General features: G+C 37.8%; 1 protein-coding gene across 1 annotated transcript in view; it reads right to left on the bottom strand.

The window, feature by feature from the left end:
- Positions 1–1,516: 1,516 nt before the first annotated feature.
- Positions 1,517–21,280, bottom strand: part of LOC143301467 (phosphatidylinositol 5-phosphate 4-kinase type-2 alpha-like) — a 38,026-nt gene continuing 18,262 nt past the window's right edge. Inside the window, exons 2-9 of the mRNA XM_076615779.1 lie at positions 20,684–20,781; positions 18,640–18,736; positions 17,109–17,258; positions 14,591–14,737; positions 9,862–9,900; positions 9,042–9,155; positions 8,082–8,382; positions 1,517–6,918 (exon numbers count right to left, since the gene is read on the bottom strand). Coding sequence (XP_076471894.1) covers positions 6,734–6,918; positions 8,082–8,382; positions 9,042–9,155; positions 9,862–9,900; positions 14,591–14,737; positions 17,109–17,258; positions 18,640–18,736; positions 20,684–20,781 — 1,131 coding nt within the window. The 3' untranslated portion in view covers positions 1,517–6,733. The remainder of the gene's footprint in view (positions 6,919–8,081; positions 8,383–9,041; positions 9,156–9,861; positions 9,901–14,590; positions 14,738–17,108; positions 17,259–18,639; positions 18,737–20,683; positions 20,782–21,280) is intronic.

The following is a 21,280-nucleotide window of genomic DNA, read 5'->3' on the forward strand; positions in this document are numbered from 1 at the left end:
AATGACTAGACCAGAGTTTATATCATGTAGATGGTACAGCACCCATAACCCCTATAGTGAAGATGTTCAGTCTCTCCACTTCATGTTATGCAGACACTGGAAATCAAGTACAATCAAGCTCTTAAAAGATACTATCCACTTTTCAAGGCTTGTACTCTTTATATCAGGGCATACATGAACAGATGAGAAGCTAAATATATGTGTATGTATATATATACATATTGGTCACCCAGCTGATGTTACACTTCAAGTCATGTGTATTACAATACTGTTGCATATGATGCCCTTCTTCCAAGACTTGTTGGGAGTTTGGTGTTGGGAACCCAGTGTTAAGTAATGTTGACTCATTCTACACCCAGAAAAGTTAACTCGTACCATGATTACTTCCCCTGTGGACCAGGTACAAGTGTTCTCATACCAACATACTATTCTAATTTCATATATCCTGGCTTGGTACAACTGGCGTTCTAGGCTGAACCATTTATGGATTCCAGAAGCATGAAAACGAAGTTTTGTTTGACTGATTAAATCAAGGACAAAAGTGATGTTAACTCCTTCTACTCCAGGAACGAGTTAACTCGTACCATGATTACTTCCCCTGTGGACAGGTTACAAGTTTTCTGCCTGCAGATTACGATAAATATTATCAGAGAGAAAAAGAAACAGAAAAAATGAATGCCTATACACTTGTATATAATATGTATATATGAAAGGATTTGACAAGAGCAATGACATATCTCATTAAGACCCATAGAAATTACATTAAACTGTCCACTTTCTGAATACTACTGTTAACTTGCTAAAGAAAATCACATGAAAGAGATAAAATGATTTCATCAAGACAAAACAGTCCACAGTCAGGCTTTTAATTAGTATTAATACCCATCAGTACATTTCAATAGTACATTAACAAAAAGAACCAAAAAGAAAAAAAAAAGATTTAAAATTCCCAAGTAAGTAAACCAATTACATACTGATATTACTTAAGATAACAAAAAAACAAAAAAAATACAACAAAAAAAACCCTTTTGTTTCAATTTAATATTTTTTCATCTAATTTGTATTCAAGATCCATGTGCCAGTTCAAAAAAATTCTTTTTATATAAGCCTTTTAGAAAGTGATAAACCTCAAGATGGACAAAGTTCCATTGGTTTTTTTTTTCCCTCAGTCACAAACTTGAGTAGTATCACAGTAGAAAAATAATTTCTACAGGGAGATTAAACAGAACTGTTCTCAAATGTAAGCAACCTACCTGTTGCTTGTCCAAATGATAAGCCCAGTTCTGTTTCTGTACTGGTCTCAAACAACATGATCCCCCCAAAAACGTTAAGGGAACAATACAAATATCATGAGCAATGCAACATTAACTTTTTGTTGAAGAAATATCAATGACGACATGACATTCATCAGACTAAGAATCTAAAGCTGAAGGATAATATGGAAAATGATGACTACCCCCCCACCCGACCCCCCAAAAAAAATCTTATTTGTGGTTGTGTGTTTTAGCTATTTCAGACTGACACACACAAAAAAAACAAAACAGGAATCATCATCATAAAAAAACTGCATGTGACTGAAGTCTGACTGAATGACACAGGAAACAAATAATGAGCGCCTAAAGGCAGCTTTAAGTCAGCTCAAACCACGTCGACAACCTGTTGTTCAAATGACTATAAAGTGCTTAGAGTTTGGCCTCTGACCCAGAGGACTGGCACAACATAAGTATCAATAATAATATATATAAATATATTGTCACAGTAATGTTGCATCAGTCATGTAAGTTGTTTTTTTTTGTTTCATTTTTTCCCCAGGTGATTTTCATATTTCTTTTCCACTGTGTCATAAACCACATGAACAGCCCTCTTTTACATCAAGTGAATTATTGCAGAATTTAACTGATATATGTATATAACTTGAATCTACATAAATAACAGCCGTTATTTACATGACAGACTGGCTGGCACTTCTAGTGTCTCATTTTATGCTTTGACCTCCCTGAATTAGTTGTGTAGGTACTAAAAATACCCATAAAATAACCCTTTGCTAAATGAAACTTATATCTGTGTTTCAATAATTAAAAAAAAAGAAAGTGTTGTCACAGTAATGGAATATCAAGAGAAAGCCAAACTACAATAAGCCTGGAGGTTCAATCCCCCCTCCCTTAACTCACTCGGGACAACAAGTTTTCTCCCTTGCTTTTCCCCACAGATGGCCCATTTGTAAGGGTTTGGAAAAAAATTACAAAAAATACAAAATACTGTGTAAGAAAATGAAACTTTCAGAACTGGTTTATTATGTGTTGAGCTATTACATATAAAAAAAAATCAAATTTCTCATCTTATTTTTACAGTTTTGCCATATGTAGAAAATACTGCCAATTTTTCATCCCGAATCACCATACCCATGCTCGTTTTCTGCATTAAATTCGCTTTCTTCTTCATCATCATCCACCTCTTCAATGTCCGACCCTTCAGTTTGTAGCATTTCAAGTACTTTGGCAACCCTAAAACATTGGCGTCACTGCCTTGTTCGCTTCACAACATTCTCAGAAGAGCCCGCTTTGCTAACAGGCTGGCACGCGAGTAGACGACCGGTCAGTGACTGTCAGCGTGTGTGCGAGACAGGCCACACATCCCAGGCTGACCAATCATACTGTTCGATTGTGGAGTGACCCAGAATAGCGCACTCTGCTTGGCTAATCACATAATCACGTGTACAGCGCATGATGGAATTTTACTTTCAGAGAATGCTATTCCATTCCTTCGTCCGAATCCGAATGTGTTTTGTGTAGGAATGCGTGAACATTCCTTCGCCCAGAGAGACTTAATAACAGAGATGATTATAAACAAACATAAACAAACAACTAAAAACCAAACAAGTATGCACAATTAGTTTTATATCTACCAAAAAACCAACCAAAAACAACAACAAAAACACACACATAAAAAATATGTTTCCGAAAAAAAAATATTCTAAAGGTAGGATATCCATTCACAAACATATCAAATACTAACCAGTCCACGAATAAATAATTAGAAAAAATTCAACTCATCTGCCTCTGCAGCACAAACTTTATGCACATGCACATGTACACACAGAGGCAGATAGTCATTAAAAAAAATTTTTTAAGTATATATAACAAAGCAAAAAAACGAATAATATAATGAAAAGTCTTGTCTATGCCGATTTAAGCAATTTTTCACCTCAAGTCATCATTATTTCATCCTACAGATTCAATTATTCTGTATCTAAATCAACATCCCCCTTCTTTCATTCCATGATAATAAAATGTGTACACCAAGAGCGTTTAAGTTTATTTTGTTACTTTTTTGGGGGGTGGAATGTTTTGATCATGTGTTCTTCAGTTTAACATCTATTCTGGTAGTATGATTTTACACAAACGTTTTGAAGGGGATGTTTTTTGTACAGTAGCCATTTTCATTTATTCTCTTGATTCTTGTCTTGAAAAGAAATATATTTTCATTTTGATGTTGATGGGCATAAAAAAAATCATGTACAATCAGATTCAGAATAAGTGTTTACTATCTTTGACTCATTCAGTAACAACCGACATACATAAGCATAAATTTTGTAAATAATAAAAATGATTCAACTCATTAAGTGTGGTTTATTTTTTGTGATTTCAGTCTGTTTGTTTTTGAACTCTCTCTCCAACATGACAATGGGCTAAATTACACATGAAGGTGAACGTACTGGGACTATCTCCCCTCAAATATAATCCAGCAGTTAAGACTCTAAAATGATGCCAAGAGTTGCCTGAATGAACGTACTTTATTTACTTGATGATTGTTGCTTTCCTGGCAATGGAGTCCATTTCAGGGCTGAAAACACATTATCATAAATAATATAGATCAGTTATTTGGTGTTCTTTTTTTTTCTTTTTTCTTTTTTTAACTTCAAGGAGAAAGCAAGACCAAGACAGAATTCCTCTGGCAAGAGATACACACAGAAACCATGAAAATGGCAACCACACTGACCAACTCTTACAACTAATAAAATCAGATTAGCTAAGGCACCAACATTATGCTTAAATTATACTTCTTTTTCTTTTATGGTGTTTTTTTTGTTGTTTGTTTTTGTTTTGTTTTTTAAGGAAACCAGGAAAAACTTGCTGAACTTAACATTGCTGCTTTGTTGTCTTATTCACAAATGACACTATTTCCAGACTGGTCTGTGGGTCTTCAGATTCCTAGCTGATCTGACTAAAGAGTTTACATCACTTCACAAACAATAAAATAAAATGAAATACAATAAAACAAAATAAAATAAACTTGATGGTTTGAGGAAACTATGGAGAAACTCCGACACCTCTAAACTTTAATCTCTCTGATGACAATGCAAACTGTCTAGACTCTCTTTGAGCCAGAAATCAAATAAAGCATAAGCAAAATAGAGCAAGAGAGATATATCTAAGCACAAAACAAGTAGTGTTACCCTTCGAATTACGGAAGAAAATAACCGTTATGAATCACCATTCTCTTCTGTACAGATGGTGTATTACCAAAGATCCATTCCATTGTAATGTTAACCATGACTTTTGATAAAATAATAATAATAAATAAAAGATAAAGAGGAAGCAGAATTTATTTGGACTGTATCTGACAGTCACAGACCACTTCATTACTGGCTACTTGTTTTGTTTTTGTTTTTTCCTTTCTTATGAAGAGACAAGAAGTATATATGGAAAACATTCAATGTGATTACCATGAATTCTGTAACATCTGTATTCATCAAGAGACAGGTTCCATAGCATGTCAAATCATGTACCTGTCATAATTAATACATCTACAGATTCAACACTGTGAACAGTATTAATTATCAGATAGATACATATACCACAATGTTAAATACTCTTTCTTTCATATTCATCAGAGAAACATTCCACAGTATGTCAATCAAGGAGGCAAGTTTCATCATTTCGATTAAGGGTCATTTTGTCATTAAATCAGCTAACTAAACTTTCTTGCCTTGACGCCAACTATCTCAACTCCCTTGGAACACAATTAATTATCTGAACTGTATCTGAACTTAGTTTTCCAACCTTTCTGTTTCAGGAAATCAACTGTCTAAGCAGCTATCAACTACTTAAATTTTCCTTGCCATGAAGTTAGACCATCTTACGATTTAGCTCACACACAAAAACCTATGATCCTACCCAAAGTACATTTATTCAGTAAAGAATAAATCAAATTTGATTTCTTTCTCATGTGTGATCCTTGACAACAACCTAATTAACCTGGGTTACCATACAAAATGAGACTCGGAGTCAGTACTACCAAAACCCTTTCTAACTGGAAGAATCAAGGCAGTCCCGGTACAAGTCTTTTCCAATTTATGTCATACCATGAAATATGAAGTGATATTCCTTCACTTGAGCAATAATAATTGTGTAACATTCCGTCAGACTTCTTGTCAGGTTTCTGAGTGTTTCAACAGCGTTCAACCTGTGACATGGATTGTAGTTCAAAATGATATGGTTGGTTAGCTCAGGATTTTTTTCCCCTCATGAATTTGCATCCATGGATGAAGTTTTGTTCAAACAAATCAAAATATGTAAGGTTGATGAAATGATTAAAATGCTGGCTGTTTTTATTATTATTTTTCTACTTTTTAGCTTTTTGATCAAAAATACTGATAATTGGCCAATCTTTCTGGTGAGTTTTAATGGATATGGAAAGCCTCGGTTCACAGATGCAAAGCTGAATCAGTTGCTGTGCACAGACACACACAGACAGAAAGACTACATGGTGCATGACTCCCAACAGTTTTCACATCCCCAAACCCTACCCAACCACCCTCCCATGTTTGAAGCAAATGAAAAGGTGGAAAACAAATGAACATGCGTAATCTGAGGTGGAAATGAGAAGGCCATGCATAATGTCACATGAAGAAATACAATCTTAACTGCATACTTGACCAACTCACTGTCAGCCCAGTTTCTTTCAACATTCATTTGCCAACTTTTCACTGTGAAGATGCTGACTGAACACCATCAGACAGAAACACAGTGTCAGACAAACATCTTCAACTGTTCTGGCACACGATAAGACACACACACACCAATCCAGTTGGCTGTACAATTCGTCACAAGAGCTACCTTCTTGTCCTTCAGTGAAGACATTTGAATCAGACTTTTGCTCCATCACTTCTGCCAAAGTATGTCTCTGACAAACAAAAAGCCTTCCTGGCACGCACACCATCTCTCGCACCATCCCCCACCCCCCTCCCCTTATCAACATGAAGAAAAAAAAAGTGCTATGCTGGATCTACCTATCAGTTGTTACTAGCGTCTATGAATGGCATCACACGAAACATCAAGTCACTGTGCAGGTACATCGATTCCCCTGTGGTCCTTTCTTGGCACTGTCTGGGTGGTGACACCGCCATCAGAGTGATGTGTACACACTGACGCTGTCAACAGACCGGCCGCTTTCCTCCAAGCCCCAAAGCACCAAAGTCAATGTCCAAAATTGCCTCTGAGAAACGAAGAGTTGCAGAACGAACTTTGAAAAGACCGGCCATCCAGTGACGTCTCCAAGTGGGGTATGAGTATGGTCAAGTGTGCACACTACCGGGCCGGAGCCTCTGGAGGAGGTGATGTCACCAAAGCAACCACTGACTTAGCAGGGGACGCAGAGCAGCACATTAGGTGGGTGTGAAAGTTAGAAGACAGGGAACGAGAGAGAGAGAAAGAGAGAGAGAGAGAGACATTCACTCGATGCACTTTGAAATGAAGTCCAAAAAGCGGCGAGCATACTGATCGGGTCTTGCGGTAGATATTTCAGCACCGGTGCCATGTTTGACAGTCTTTGCTGCTTGTGCTGTGCGCTTCTTCATGCCATACTTGGTCAGCACGTCGATCAACGCAATGAAATACACCTCCGTCTTACCAGAAGCTGCCAAACACAAACAACACTCTTGTCAGTGATTCATCAACATAACATTCATCTTCATTATTTTCTGAGCATTTAATGAGCATGCACATTAACACACAAAGACAGCCATTTTCCCACTCCCACATGTCCAAGACAGTTTGATCTGAATGTGTTCAAACATGAAACGACTTAAACCCAATGATACTTTGAGGAGACTGAGGGGCAGGGTATAATGGGGAGAAGAGATGGGGACAATGCATAGATTGTGAAAGTAAAAACAACAGTGTCACAAATAAACTGCAACATTCTTTGTTGTTGCTTTTTTTACACTGGGGGAAGAGCAGGAAGAAAAGTTAAATCCTTACCAGGGAACTTCAAGTTTTACATTCTTGAAATGTCATTCTTCAATGTTTACATTCTTTATGTTATTCTCCAGGGAACAGACTATGATGACCATTTCTGATCTTATATTCTTATCTGAAGTGGTATCTCAGTTCATAACCTTATGAACAGCAGGCACTGTTTCTTTATATCTAGTCAGGACAAGCTCAGACATATGTGTACTCACCTAATAATACTTGCTATGGTTACAATCTGAGTAGAAAATACAATCACCAAGAAAAGAAATTCCCTTGAAAAGATCTGCTTTCAGTACTATCTCATACTTTTTCTGCAAAAAAGATTCTGTTCAGTGGTACTGAGTTTACAAACATAAATTTACAAGGTACTTATCATCATCAGCAAAACTACAATCACCAAGAAAAGAAATTCCCTTGAAAAGATCTGCTTTCAGTACTATCTCATACTTTTTCTGCAAAAAAGATTCTGTTCAGTGGTACTGAGTTTACAAACATAAATTTACAAGGTACTTATCATCATCAGCAAAACACACACACACACACACACACACACAATTAACTGGCCTGATAAATACATACACAGTATTTTATCAGACAGAAACGCTGACAGAAAGATAGCTACATCACCCATCTGTCAATCATTTTCAGTCATTTGTTTTTGTTTTACTTTCTCTGGCTGTTATCATCACTTCTAAGAAGAAACTAGCAAACAAACAGATGACCTTTACAAACAGGTCACACAGGAAAAAAACACAGACAAAACTCAAAACTCTGCATCTTGATGATGAATGAAAACATTAAAAGACATGCAAGGACCATACTCACTCTCTGCAGATCGAATGCCAAATCTCTCCAGCTCTCCGTCCAGCTCTCCACTGAAAGGCGGCATGGGCGTGATGGGCTGGGGGGAATCAGGCGGGGTGGGGATCCCATCCCCTTCCTCATCCACCCCGTTCTCCTCCTCCTCCCCGCCCTCCTCCGCCACCTCCTCCCCCAGCCCCTCCTCTTCCTCCTCTTCCTCGTCTGCGGGCACGGGGAAGGTGTTGCGCTGCAGTTTGTCCTGCGCCGTGCAGTCATGGATGCCCACAATCAGGCTGTAGTCCATGATGTGCAGGCCCGACAGGAACTGCACAACCACAAGCAGGGGATGCAATATCAGCACAGCACAGTACAATGCAAAATTTTAACCTCCTTATTCCAGCAGATATGGTTCCATTCATGGATCAGTCAACACACCACAAACAGGATGGAATTCAACATCACCACGATGCCAGTGCAACACAAACCTGTTTTTTTTTTTCTTCCAGCAGACATGACGTGGTGTATATGGATCAGTCTGTTTGCTTGATATGCTGAAACTGATAAACCATTCCGGGCTTGCTGAAAGAAAGCTGCTCCCCCCACCCCACCATTCCTCCTTTCCCAATCCCTTATTCTCTGGGCTGTAGGAAAAATACCACTATGTTGATGGGATGAAAAAAAAAATTAAAAAAACAATCACTCCAAAGATTAATCAATTTTTCCATCAAAGAGAATCACAATGACAGAACCAAGAAGTCTTTCGTTGGTTTTGTTTCAAAGAAAGCAGAAAAATAAATACAATTATCAATGAAGCAAGGAAATGGGGGTGGTAAGGAACAATGGAAACAAGTAAAACAAAACAGACATACCAAATATATAAATACACATAAAAAAAATAAGATAAAATAAATATATAAACTATATAAAACATAATTATTCATTAAAAGAAAAAAAACAACACCAAAAACCCCCAAGTATACTGACCTCTGTATCTTTCTGAAGCATCTGCATGACCTTCTCTTTCTCTTCAGTGCCGACACTGATGACTGCGCCGTCGTTAACAAAGTCGTTGTCTTTGAACGTAGGCAGCTCTTTCGCCTGCAACCAACATAGCCAGCACTGAAACGCCCCTGTTAGAACACCGTCCATACTGATCGTTACCAGATCTATATAAACGAAAAAATATAACAATAAATATCACGGAAATTTCATTTTCAGTTATGAATCAGAAATGAAACCAGTACTGAAGTACAGCTATCGATAGGAAATAAAACAAATATCAGTCATCATTAGTGTATCAAATATCAAATAAGTCAAATATCAGTCATCATTTGTAATCAATTAAAAGAAGACAAACATAAAATCAGGTCATCATCAGTAATAAATCAGAATCATTACAATTAAAGACTGAAGTAAATCATCATTCCAGTCAGAAAATATTTATCAGTCATTCAGTATCAAGTCAGAAGGCACACAAGCACATTTTATATATAAAAAAAAAAATAAAAATTAAAAAAATAAAAAAATAAAAAAAGCAAGGTTTCTCCCTCAAAGGTGCAAGTTTTCATTTTGGATATAAAAAAAATAAAAATAAAAACCAAAAAGCTGAAGTAAACTGCCACCCTTCAATGAATGCAAGGCAAAAAATATGTCTTAAGACTTATAACTATAGCTAAGATACTCAGGGATATGTCTTCACCACTGGTGAAATAAACTGCGAACAGATTCACAAAAGCAAGCACTCAATGGTCCAAGTTGCCCAAATATCTCATCACTGACATCTCATTTTCATCCAACAACTTACCCGCTCTTTGTTGCTGGCCTGCCTGTCAACTGTTGAACCCTGGAAAAACAAAAAAACAAAAATTTACTATCAGAAAATGTCAGGAACATCAAACTTTACAAAGCCATCAGGCAAACCAAACACTCAAGCTATTATGTTCAATTCTCCTCACACATATACCACATAAACTGAAACAACAGAGCCTTGGAGGAAAACAAAGGTACTGAACAACTGTTCCCATCATTTTTGAAAATGACTGCAAAGATTCACAGAGAAACCAAGTCGGGAACAAGTTGAAGGGCTCTCTCAAAGACAGCGATAGCAGGTACCCACAGCACCTTCATCAGCTTGAACAACAAACTTCCAGAGTCACCATTGTTCTCACCTCACGATCTCCAGACACAGACTGCTGAACCACCTCTGTATCTATGAGTCTCACAGGAACATAACATTTTCAAGTATAGGCCACTGCTCCTAACAAAGGGGTGCAAACACATGATGATGGAGTCTCCCGTCAGTCCGACGGATGAGTAGGCAGGCAGGCTTATCTGTCGGTGTGTGTCCTCAAATGGGAGAAGAGGCAAACACATGAACATATAACAAAAACAACAAATAATATGTGGTCAAGTTTTTTTCTCCTTTTTTTTTTTTTCTCCTTTTTTTTTTGCTGCCCCATCATCTGCACCATTTCAGTGGCATTACTCCCACACAGCTCATTTAGATTCCCCCATACACGGCCACACCCGGGTTTGTCCGTCACAGTTCCAGTGTTGGCAGTCCTCAGGGAACTATTGATCTTAGGTCACCAGGAGGCCAATCTGTGGTCAAGTTTGTTTCTTGTTAGAGAGAGAGAGAGAGAGAGAGAGAGAGAGAGAGAGAGAGAGAGAGAGATACACACTCTGGGATATATACCTTCCAACAGAGTACTGGAGAACAAGCCCATGTAAACAACCCTTCTGTCACTGAGAAAATGAATATGCAAAGACACCTAACAAACAAAAACAAAACAAAACAATTTTTTTTAATGTGATGTGGTGTATGAACAGATGATTCCCCACCAACGTGTTCCATTTTTTGTTAGTGAGATGATGGGAGCAGGATGCATAAGAATAAAATAACAAGTGTAGATCTCCACAAACAGGGGGAAAAACAAGCAGCTTGTGATCTGTTGTTTTTCAATCAACAGGACAAAGTTAATTGTAATGCAACTAGACATGAAAAACTAAAGAAAAAAAAAGCTCACTAAACTTCTCACAGAACAAATCAACACATCTCATTAACCTGAATTCAACAGACAATGCCACACAATGACACATGCAAAACAATCCGTGAAGATTTGCAAAGAACAAGGACAAATCAAACGCATGATAGATGCATCATCTATCCCCTCTCATCATGAACTGGTGAACCCTTATTTACTATTCTGTTATATCAATGACCAGGCAGACCTCTAGCACAGTGCGCAGTTGCAGCTTTGACATAAAGAATGTGCCTGTACATGCGCATGCTCACCCCCACACAAAATCTATGCCTCTCTCTTACTTGCACATCTGCATACTTATCAAAACATGAACGCACAACAAACATTCATGCAAATTCATGTATCATAAACTCAGGAACATACTCATTTACCTACACACAAACACATGCACATATCTATACACACAAAAACATAAACTCTCTCCGCATAAAAAAAAAGCCAAGGGGAAAGAAACATGTTATGATTAAGGGCCTGAAATCATTATAATAAAGCATGCTTTTTAAAGCTTTGTCTGAAAAGACAGAGAGAGAGAGATGGGAGGGTGGGGGTGGGGGTGGGACGTTCATAAATAGAACATTATCAAGGTGTAGCTGATGAAGAAGGGTAGGGATTTTTCTTGTGGTGACTGTGTGTGTGTGTGTGTGTGTGTGTGTGTGTGTGTGTGTGTGTGTCTCTCTCTCTCTCTCTCTCTGTATGTTTGCTCTATACAGACCCATGCATCGCAGACTCTGGGGGCAAGGGGTGTGTTCGAGGCTTTTTTTTTCCTTGTTCTTTTTTTCAACACAATTAAATAACATCTAAAAAGGAGCAGGGGGGGCAGAGAGGTTTACTGCTTTCTCAATCTTCTAGCAAGGAAGGGCGGTCACCGAAAACAATCACATACATTGACAAGCAGCAAACATTTTAAGTGTGCCATGCAACAAGACCTGTGTATAAACTTGACCAAACCCATTTCAAAGATAAACACTTCAGCAATGATAACAAGAAACAGAAGATTAAGAAAGAAAAAGTGGGGAGAAAAAAGATTGAAAACATGTAAGATTTCTTCTTTTTTTTTCTAATTCAGAGACACAAACAAAAAAACAAAAAAAAGTAAAAGAGTGAGAGAAAACAGAGTGTGATTGTGCCTTTGCTCATGTGTGTGTGCGTGTCATGTGTGTGTGTGTGTGTGTGTGAGAGAGAGAGAGAGAGAGAGAGAGAGAGAGAGTTTAAATGTATGCGCATGTCAACACATGTGCATTTGCATGCATGTATGTGTATGTGCAGGTGAATGAATGCACCTTTGTATCTCTTGAATGTGTGTGTGTGTATGTGTGTGTGTGTGCACATGTGTATGTCTGTGTCCATTTTTTTATGTATTTATGTATGGGGCAAAAAATGTTAACTATTCTCAATTACATGGGGGTTTTGTTTTTGTTTGTTGTTTTTGTGTTGTTGTTTTTTTGTTTTTTGTTTTTTATATTTATCATAGCACACTCAATAATACCTCAATGATACTTTTCATCACACTGTACTTGACCTTGACAACTGAACTATAACCTTCACTTTTTAAAGTGATTACGTTTTGACCATAATCAGTCACTGTACTGATGAATATTATATGCAAGACCTTGTATCTTTTTTGCCTACAAATTTATTAGTATATACTGCATTGTGACCTTGACCTTTTACGTCAATAGGGATTGTGCTGCTGCAATGGTGACTCACTACATTATGTGATGAAAACTGAATGTAGACATAAGTTCTATTGAACTTTTTTCTACTTTGCCAAATAATGATCCTGACCTATGGCCTCTCATCCTGCTTATCATAATTATCACAATGAAGGGGATGACTGGAAAAATCTAATCAATGCTTACCATCCAAGTTTTGTTCCTATACCCACTTATTCCAAGAAAATACCTATCCAATGTTCACCAAAGATATATGCCGACTCTGACAACCAAGACCAAGTAATTACTGGTGTGTAGACTCACTCTGTTATCCAAGACAAGGTGATAACATAGACTCACTTTGTTCATTCACACACACACACACACACACACAGAGTAAAAAATACACACACAAAAATGAAGAAGGGATGAGAACTATGGTAACACTTTAGAGGCAGAGCAAAGCACCACCTAGAAACTATTAACAATCAACACAGCTGACACTATAGCACCCACCTATGCAGATGACACACATTAAGTCGCTATGCTATCCCCAGCCACACAAGCCAGTTCTTTTGACCCATGAACCTTTTTTTCCTCCCCAATCATCATCATCATCATCCGTTGCAGCAGCAACAGAGGCAAGTCAAAGATATTCTGCACCGCACTTGGCATCTTGTTTCTGTGGAGGGGATAACTGATATGTTTATTGGGGGGGAGCTGATCTGCTTGCCTTCAACCTGTGTGGTGAAGATCAATATTCTTTTTTCTGCTGATGCCTTTCCCCGACAATGGCATGAACCCCTGTTCTCCTGACTCCTCTGGGCCTGGAGAGACAGAAGTTCCCCTTCATGCGTGTCATTTTACTCTGTCGCTGTTGTCTTTTCTTTAAAAGGCGTCCTTTTTCACTTTCCTTTCCCCTCTTTCCCCCCATAATAAATGTGAACAAATGGACACTAGTTTTATCAGTTCTGTCAAGTTCCTCCAGAGGAGCAAGGCTCTTTTTTTTGTGCTGATAACTCTAACCTAACATGGTCAATTTGCAGTGTTTATGCTGTTTGTTATGTCAAAACATGTGACAATGTTATACAGCATCTCTCCTCCTCTCTCCCCTTAAAGGCCCCTTCCAATTTCATGCCACTCTTGCCTCAGCAGCATCCCATGGCAACATTATGTATGGACTGCTGAAGGAGAGGATGAGAAGATTCTGATCGAGCGAGTTTTTGTCTGGCATAATGTGATGCATGTGCATGTCCTCTGTGTGTTTGTGTGTGTGTGTGTGTGTGTGTGTGTGTGTGTGTGTGTGCATAAGCATGTGCGCTTCAGTATGAGTGCCGACTGGCATGCATACAAATGAAGGTGAATGAGAGCATATGCATAAGAATGTGTACTGTACAAACACTAACAAATCTTAGAAGCTTTTTCATTAAAAACTCGAATCGCTGTTTTTTCCGCTTCTGATATTAAAATGATCACTTCCTAAACACCATATCTGAAGCACAATCTCACAACACACAATACATACACATTAGCATGCAAACTTCACTCATACACACAGAACAGAGACTTTTTATAATATTTAAACCACCTCACTCTTAACAAAGAAAATCAAATCTCAATATGCATGAAATGCTCAGTGTACATCATGATAATAATGATGTGAATACAACAGTTACTGCATCTATTCTCGAAACAGGACTCTTTACAAAACTGGGTTAACAGAAACACATAATATATACACACACAAACTGTCATACGAGTTATTAAAATCTTTTAATGAATATTAAAAAAAAAAAAAACACTAAGAAAAAAAACCACTTTGAAATTCTAATCTCACCTTGAGATCGTATTTTTTGTGAATGGTGAGCCGGGGACTGAAGACGTTCCTCATGACAACCATGTAGGTTTCTGTGTCGTTCACTGTCAGCCTGTACATTCCCAGGTACTGAGGCAGTAACGTTTGAGCATGGCACTCCACAATGTACTGTAACACATGCAGCATAGCCCCAAATCAAGCATCAGTCAGACAATGATGCACTGCCTTCCCTGATAAAATAATAACACCGAGAAGGCACTGTGGTGAGTGCCATACCATTGCTACACTAGTAGTTTAAACACTGTATTAGCTTGTATTGAAAAGAAACAACATTTTACGTGTGCACGCGCGCGCACATGTGTACGCAGCTTGTATGCCTGCGCTTCATGCACATACACACATTTGACAGGATGTGTGCCAATCACTAAAATGATTTTACCTCCCCCTTGACCAAACGTCACAGAAAATGACAACATTACGCTGATACTAATCATCACTCAATCGATGATGATTTAATCAGTGTATTTGATAAACATCATCTTAGCAAAGGAAGCCAAAAATAATCAATATTCTAAGAAAGAATCAATATTCTCATGAAGAGAGGGGTGAATAAACTGATCCAGAAAGGAAAAGAAATAATACATGCCTCCAGAATGCAAATAGCCCCATTTGGCTGGAATGCATATAATGCAATCAGCCACATCCACTGTGCAGTAAATGGTGTGGTTTGCATTTTATTTCCTCCACGCACCCTTGTCTCCACACTTTACTGCTGGCCATCAGCATACATTGTTCAGTCTTTTGTGAAAGCTAGCTTCATCCCACCCCCTTTCTTCTTCAGACTGGTAAGGATGGTGCCTGACGACTATAATGACCATAACTACCCCCTACCTTTTCAATCTTCTTCTTGGGAAAAATGAATAGGTGAACAACAGAATCAGGATGATGGTCCTGATGTAAGAGTGAACAGGATGGGGTTTGGGGGGAAGAAGTCATCAATATCTGTGCCATGACAATAACTTTAAAGATGGTCTGCTGTTGGGATTGAGAAAATAAAAAAACTCATATAGATAAAATGGCTAAATATGTGTTCTTCCCTAACCACAGAGTTTACAAATCAAATTTCATGAAGGCTAGAAATTCTATTTAACACGGAAATGAGATAAACAACTGATGTTTTTTTTCCATCCAGCCTTGGGACTTGAGAAAGGGTTAATGTGTATGAATGCAGTAGAAGAAAAACAATGTGTATGAATGCAGTAGAAGAAAAACAAAGACATTACCAACAAAGAACAAAACAAAAAACAAACAAAAAACATATATACACAAGAAAAGCATCAAACTATGCACACACTCAAAAGAAAAAAATCAACAGACATCTAACAGGATCACAGAAGCTGGCATGAATACATAAACAAACAAACAAAATAAAATGATACTATTTAAATCAATGAATGCTGCTAAAAACAAACAAGAAAGTTCTTTTCATCAGAATTTCTTCTTGTCCTGTTGAATTCATTGTATTTATGATTGTGACATTTTGAGATAGAATATTGCTTAAAATCAAAACAAATCAAAACAATCTTGTAAATTGAATTCAATTATACAACCAATCAACAATTAATGCTGCATTGAAAACATGGCCTTGAGAGTCCCATCCCGGCCAAGGAAAACATTTTATTGAAAAGATCCCAACATACCAATGGAGATAAGTAGTTTCCTCAGCCACTTGAGAGAACTTCCTTCCACTTTCTGAATCATTGTTTGCTCAACTGAACATGAATATTCACCATACCCACTCAAATGCACATACCTTAATCTGCTCTGCTACACTAAATCACCCACATCTGTGACACAGCTATTCATAAAACTAGTACTGTACCCTTGCTAACACACTTTTTCTGTCAGAAGAACAACAGAACAAACAAAACACCCATGTTGGACCTGAAAATATTTTTGTCACATCAGAATAACAACAAAAGCTGAAATGGAAATGCTGAAATGTTCTTTCAATTTATCATGTTAAAAAAAGAAAAAAGAAAAAAAAAGAGCATCTATAATAACAGTAACACACACAAGAAAGCAGGAAAGGAAACAAATTATGTGTTTTTATGTGACTGTGAGCACACTGTGGAAGGACCTACGGAAAATACTGTGATTACATATCCAACTCACTACACATAAACTACATTATTACTTTCTCTCCCCTCCTCTTTTTTGGCATCCTTATGCACCTCGAGTATGTTTCACATGTATGGATCACACTGGTTATTAGAACATCACAACAAAACACTGAGCTACAAATCAACTTAGCCATGGAAAAAGCTCCCTCTATCTATCTTTCAGTAACACAAAAACATCTTAAGTACCCCCTGTTTTGACTAAAGATAATCATCACCTTGCAAGCGAATACACATCGAAGACACAATCACACAGGAAAGGTATGATTTTAAACTGTATAAACCACAGCACCAATCAAAACAATGATGATGCCAAGCAGTCAACATGCTAATTAGACTGTTGACATACATGCTCTCACCTGATGATACTGTTTGAGTATGTGATGCATCATCTCCACCTCTTCCGACACAAGTGTTTTGATGAAGTAGCGTTTATCACGAGACAAAAACAATCGGGCACCACTCTTCCCCGCTGAATCGGTGGACATGATGTGTTTTGTCAATGAGACCTGCAATTCACAATGCCAGTGTCAAAAATGAGAGAATGGGTGATTGGGGGGGAGGAGGGACTGGAAAGATGGGAGGGAAGGAGATAAACATAGGAAGAGAAAAAAAGATTGTAAAAAAGACAGAAAAAAGGAGAAAGATACAGTATATTACAGCACGAAACGAGAGAGAAACAGAGAGACAGACAGACAAACACACAGAAATGTCAAACAAATTATGTTCAAAGTGGAAATCAGTATCTACATTACACATGCTGCCAAACAAACATGACAAAAATCAAGAGCTCAGCTGGAAAGAGAAAGTAACGCACAGTTTCAACACAAACATGAACTGCTGTTAATGTGGTGGTGCCAACCTTTCAGAAACCTAAAGAGAAAAACTGAAAACAGGGGTGGATGTAGCTGGGGGGGGTGTGGGGGTGACAAAGGCACAGAACTTCAAGCCAAAGAATCAAGTTTTCAATCAATATCTGCAAGAGGTGTTGTGAAGAAGTAAAGAATTTTGCACATCAAACACATCTTTTACAAAATCATTGCAAAACAAATGCAATGAAACATGAAGACCAAAACAAATGGTATCCTCTTATTAGTCTTAAGTCAGGAATGATGATAGATTTAAAAAAAAATTTTTTTTAAGTAACACAGCTTTCTATCAAAACGGTCAAGACCAATCAGCCAAACAGATTTTTCAACTGAATAAAGCAAAGCAAACCAAACCAAAACAAAGCAAACAAACAACAATAGAGTAATACCCATATCAGCTAAGATACCACGTATCTGAATACAAAATGTAATGCATGCAGTGGCAAGTCCCAAACAGATTAAGAATTCTCTGCAGAAAATACAGAAGAAATGTGTCCACTTGACATGCAGCACTGTGTTCTACCACCTGGCAGGTTTGGACACTATATACCAATGTTTGATTCCAAGCAAGCCATAAAGATCCATTGCAAAACATTCTTTTATACTTTAGCAATGTAAGGGGCATAAAAGGAAAAGATACAACACAGCCATGAATGTGGTCTGATTGGACTGCTACTGCTAACTTGATGCATGGATGATACAATGCAAGAGAACTCTGTTATAACAATTCTGAATAAGCTGACTGGCATCTAGTTTCCTCCATGTTTGTTTTTTTAACCTTTTCGGTGATTCTGTGTAATGTAAAAAAATACAAATAAATGAAATAAAAACAAACATTTAAAAAGAACTAAATCACAGCCATACTGCATTGCAGATTCATGTTACTAAAGTATTTCTGATGCACAGGTATTTATATTACCATGCTCATAAATCACACACACACACACACACACAGAGAGAAGCAGAATGGAGACAAAGCAGAAAACATTAGATCTCTTCCAAGAAGAGACTGAAAACGTACCATGTATTGTGTATCATCTATACCGAATCTGTCCCGCAAATTCTTGAACACAAGGGGGCAGTACTCTTTGACTTTAAAGTGGCTGGGCATGCTGTCCCTGAAAGAAAGCATGGTACACATTGTTACAATGCAGTTTATTTCCTTGCTCTGTCCTTCTCCCCTACTCTTTCCCTCCTCCTACTCTCTTCCCTTTGAAGGTGAGTAATACAACTTACAGGATCAAACGCTACCGAGTTAAAATTCCTTATGATTTTTAGTCCTTCAAAATGCCAATGGACCATAAGGAATTTAACTTAATTTAAAAGCATGTCCATAAAGGCTGGAATCATCTAAGAAATGAAGCACCAAATTTTTGTACTGCTACTGAATTTTCCTCATCTTGATCTGGCCTTTCAGCGCAAATCTGTTGTTGTGTGTTGGTTTTCTGGGGGTTTTTTTGGTGTGTGTGTGTGTGTGTGTGTGTGTGTGTGTGTGTGTTTTGTTTTTGTTCTGACTTGGAAAAATGAACCCAGGCATCCTCTCCAGCCTCAATCATGGCTATGAATGAGCATCTTTTAGCTCACCATGGTTGCCAGGTATGCAAGATCTTTATAGACAGGAAAGTGCTACTGGATACATCATAATTTAAAACAATTTCAAGGAAGAATCAGCTGATCAGCTCCTTGTCCTTGTCACCGCTGGATGATGAAAAAGAGACTATCCTGTACACTTGTCTGAATTCCCTCCTTCAAGAAGTATCATAATCTGATACTCAGAATGCTGCAAGCCCTGACAGGACAGGACCAGAAATGTGTTTTAAGTATAAAATGAAATCTTTCATGTCGCCTACCCAGTGCCTGTTAAGCCAGGTACAATATAAAACCAGTTCAGCGGGTATGAATAAAGGTAGTTTTCTGTGTAAAAATTTTGAATAGGGTCTGAAGTTCTATTTTTACATGGGTAAACATTGTGGTTTTGTTAATACCCAGCCAAATCCTCAGCATGTGGAAAGTAGCTTTTTGTCATGAAAAATATTCTATTTTCAAAATGAATACATCCAGGAACACTCCGGGCTTTTTCCCCCAATGATTTTCTATTCAAAGGTCACGCAAAAACGTTTGTTTTGACACACTCAGCATGCACATATGTACTCATATACACTTGCTCTCTCACACACACATGTGCACACAGACACAAACACCCACCCACCCACACACACACACCCACACACACACCCACACACACACAGTTTCTCTCTCTCTCTCTAACAAACACACACACACATACACACACTGAGGCTTTTCTGTAAACATTTCTGGCAGCACGAAGTAGGTACACATAATGATATACATTCATATTTTTGTGTGTAAGTTAAATCTATTTGGGTGCATTTAAAAAACAAAAACAAAAGAAACATGTTTTCATTTCAATCATGTATATTCTAATTTAAATCTGATTATGCACTGGTGTCACCTAAACACAATACCAATCTTGCAATAGCTGTTTTCTTATTTGAACAGAGTGCATGCACTGAATATCCTCACCCATGATATTTGTGTCATTTCCATATCTTGCTGTCATCCTGTATGTGCAAGCATGTGTGTGTGAACATTTTAAATAGAAGAAAAGAGTACAAGCTCTGTGCATGCATGCATTTCTGCATGCACACACAACAGATTTGGTGAGTAGCTTTGGTGCTTTTATTTCAGCTCTTTTTTGCTTTGTATTTGTAAGACATCTCTGGATACATTTACTCTACAGTTCCAGAAGACTACAGAACTGTATGTACAGAAAAATCAGCATAACCAGTGATTTATTAACACATTTCTTTCTAAATAACCCATTCATATAAACATAATGTCATCTGTTTGATAATATGGGATTTTTTCGTAAAAAGACACACATATAAATATGTCTTCGTTTTCAGCTGGATGATTCCTGCTAATATATTTGTTAAACACATAGTGGTCTATATGCATGTAAAATACAATACAATCTTGTTGAACACGTGCTTGTCCACTTACAGTGTAACAAACAGCCTTCTGTTAGATGCCTGCCAACTTACTTGTTGAACATGTGGTTGTCCACTTTGATCTTGCTGTAGGACTTGAAGTCATCAGGCATCAACATAACATGCATGTTGACACGGTTCAGCTCACTGACCTGTAACAGACAAAGGTTCAACATGTCATCACTGGACTGCACATGCCCTAATTTTGGTATGAATGCTATACCAATGTCAAACACCTGCTAAAGCGGACGTACACCCCCCCCCCCACCCCCCCCACCCCCCCAATGCCCCATTACAGATGCAACAACACCAACAAGCCCACACAGAAATGGTATGAATGTATTTAAAAAAATAAATTAAATAAAATAACGGAAAAAAAATTACTTAGAAGGAACAACAACAAAAGTACTCATTTCCTTCAACAAAGTATCCAAAGGATACTGATGGGTATGGCCACACTGTCAATTACTAAAGAAACACTTCAAGTTTACTCGGGGGGCCCTCATCTCAACCCCACTCACTCCAACATTTAAACACAGATAACCAACATTAAACACAGGAAAGCATCATTTCAGTCCACACTTTCTCTCTCACTCTCCACAAGTGAGTATCATGTATATGTGCGAGTATGTGAGTGTATGCGAATATGCA

This window comes from Babylonia areolata, chromosome 2 (assembly GCF_041734735.1).
Source record: "Babylonia areolata isolate BAREFJ2019XMU chromosome 2, ASM4173473v1, whole genome shotgun sequence".
NCBI classification, from domain to species: Eukaryota; Metazoa; Mollusca; class Gastropoda; order Neogastropoda; family Buccinidae; genus Babylonia; species Babylonia areolata.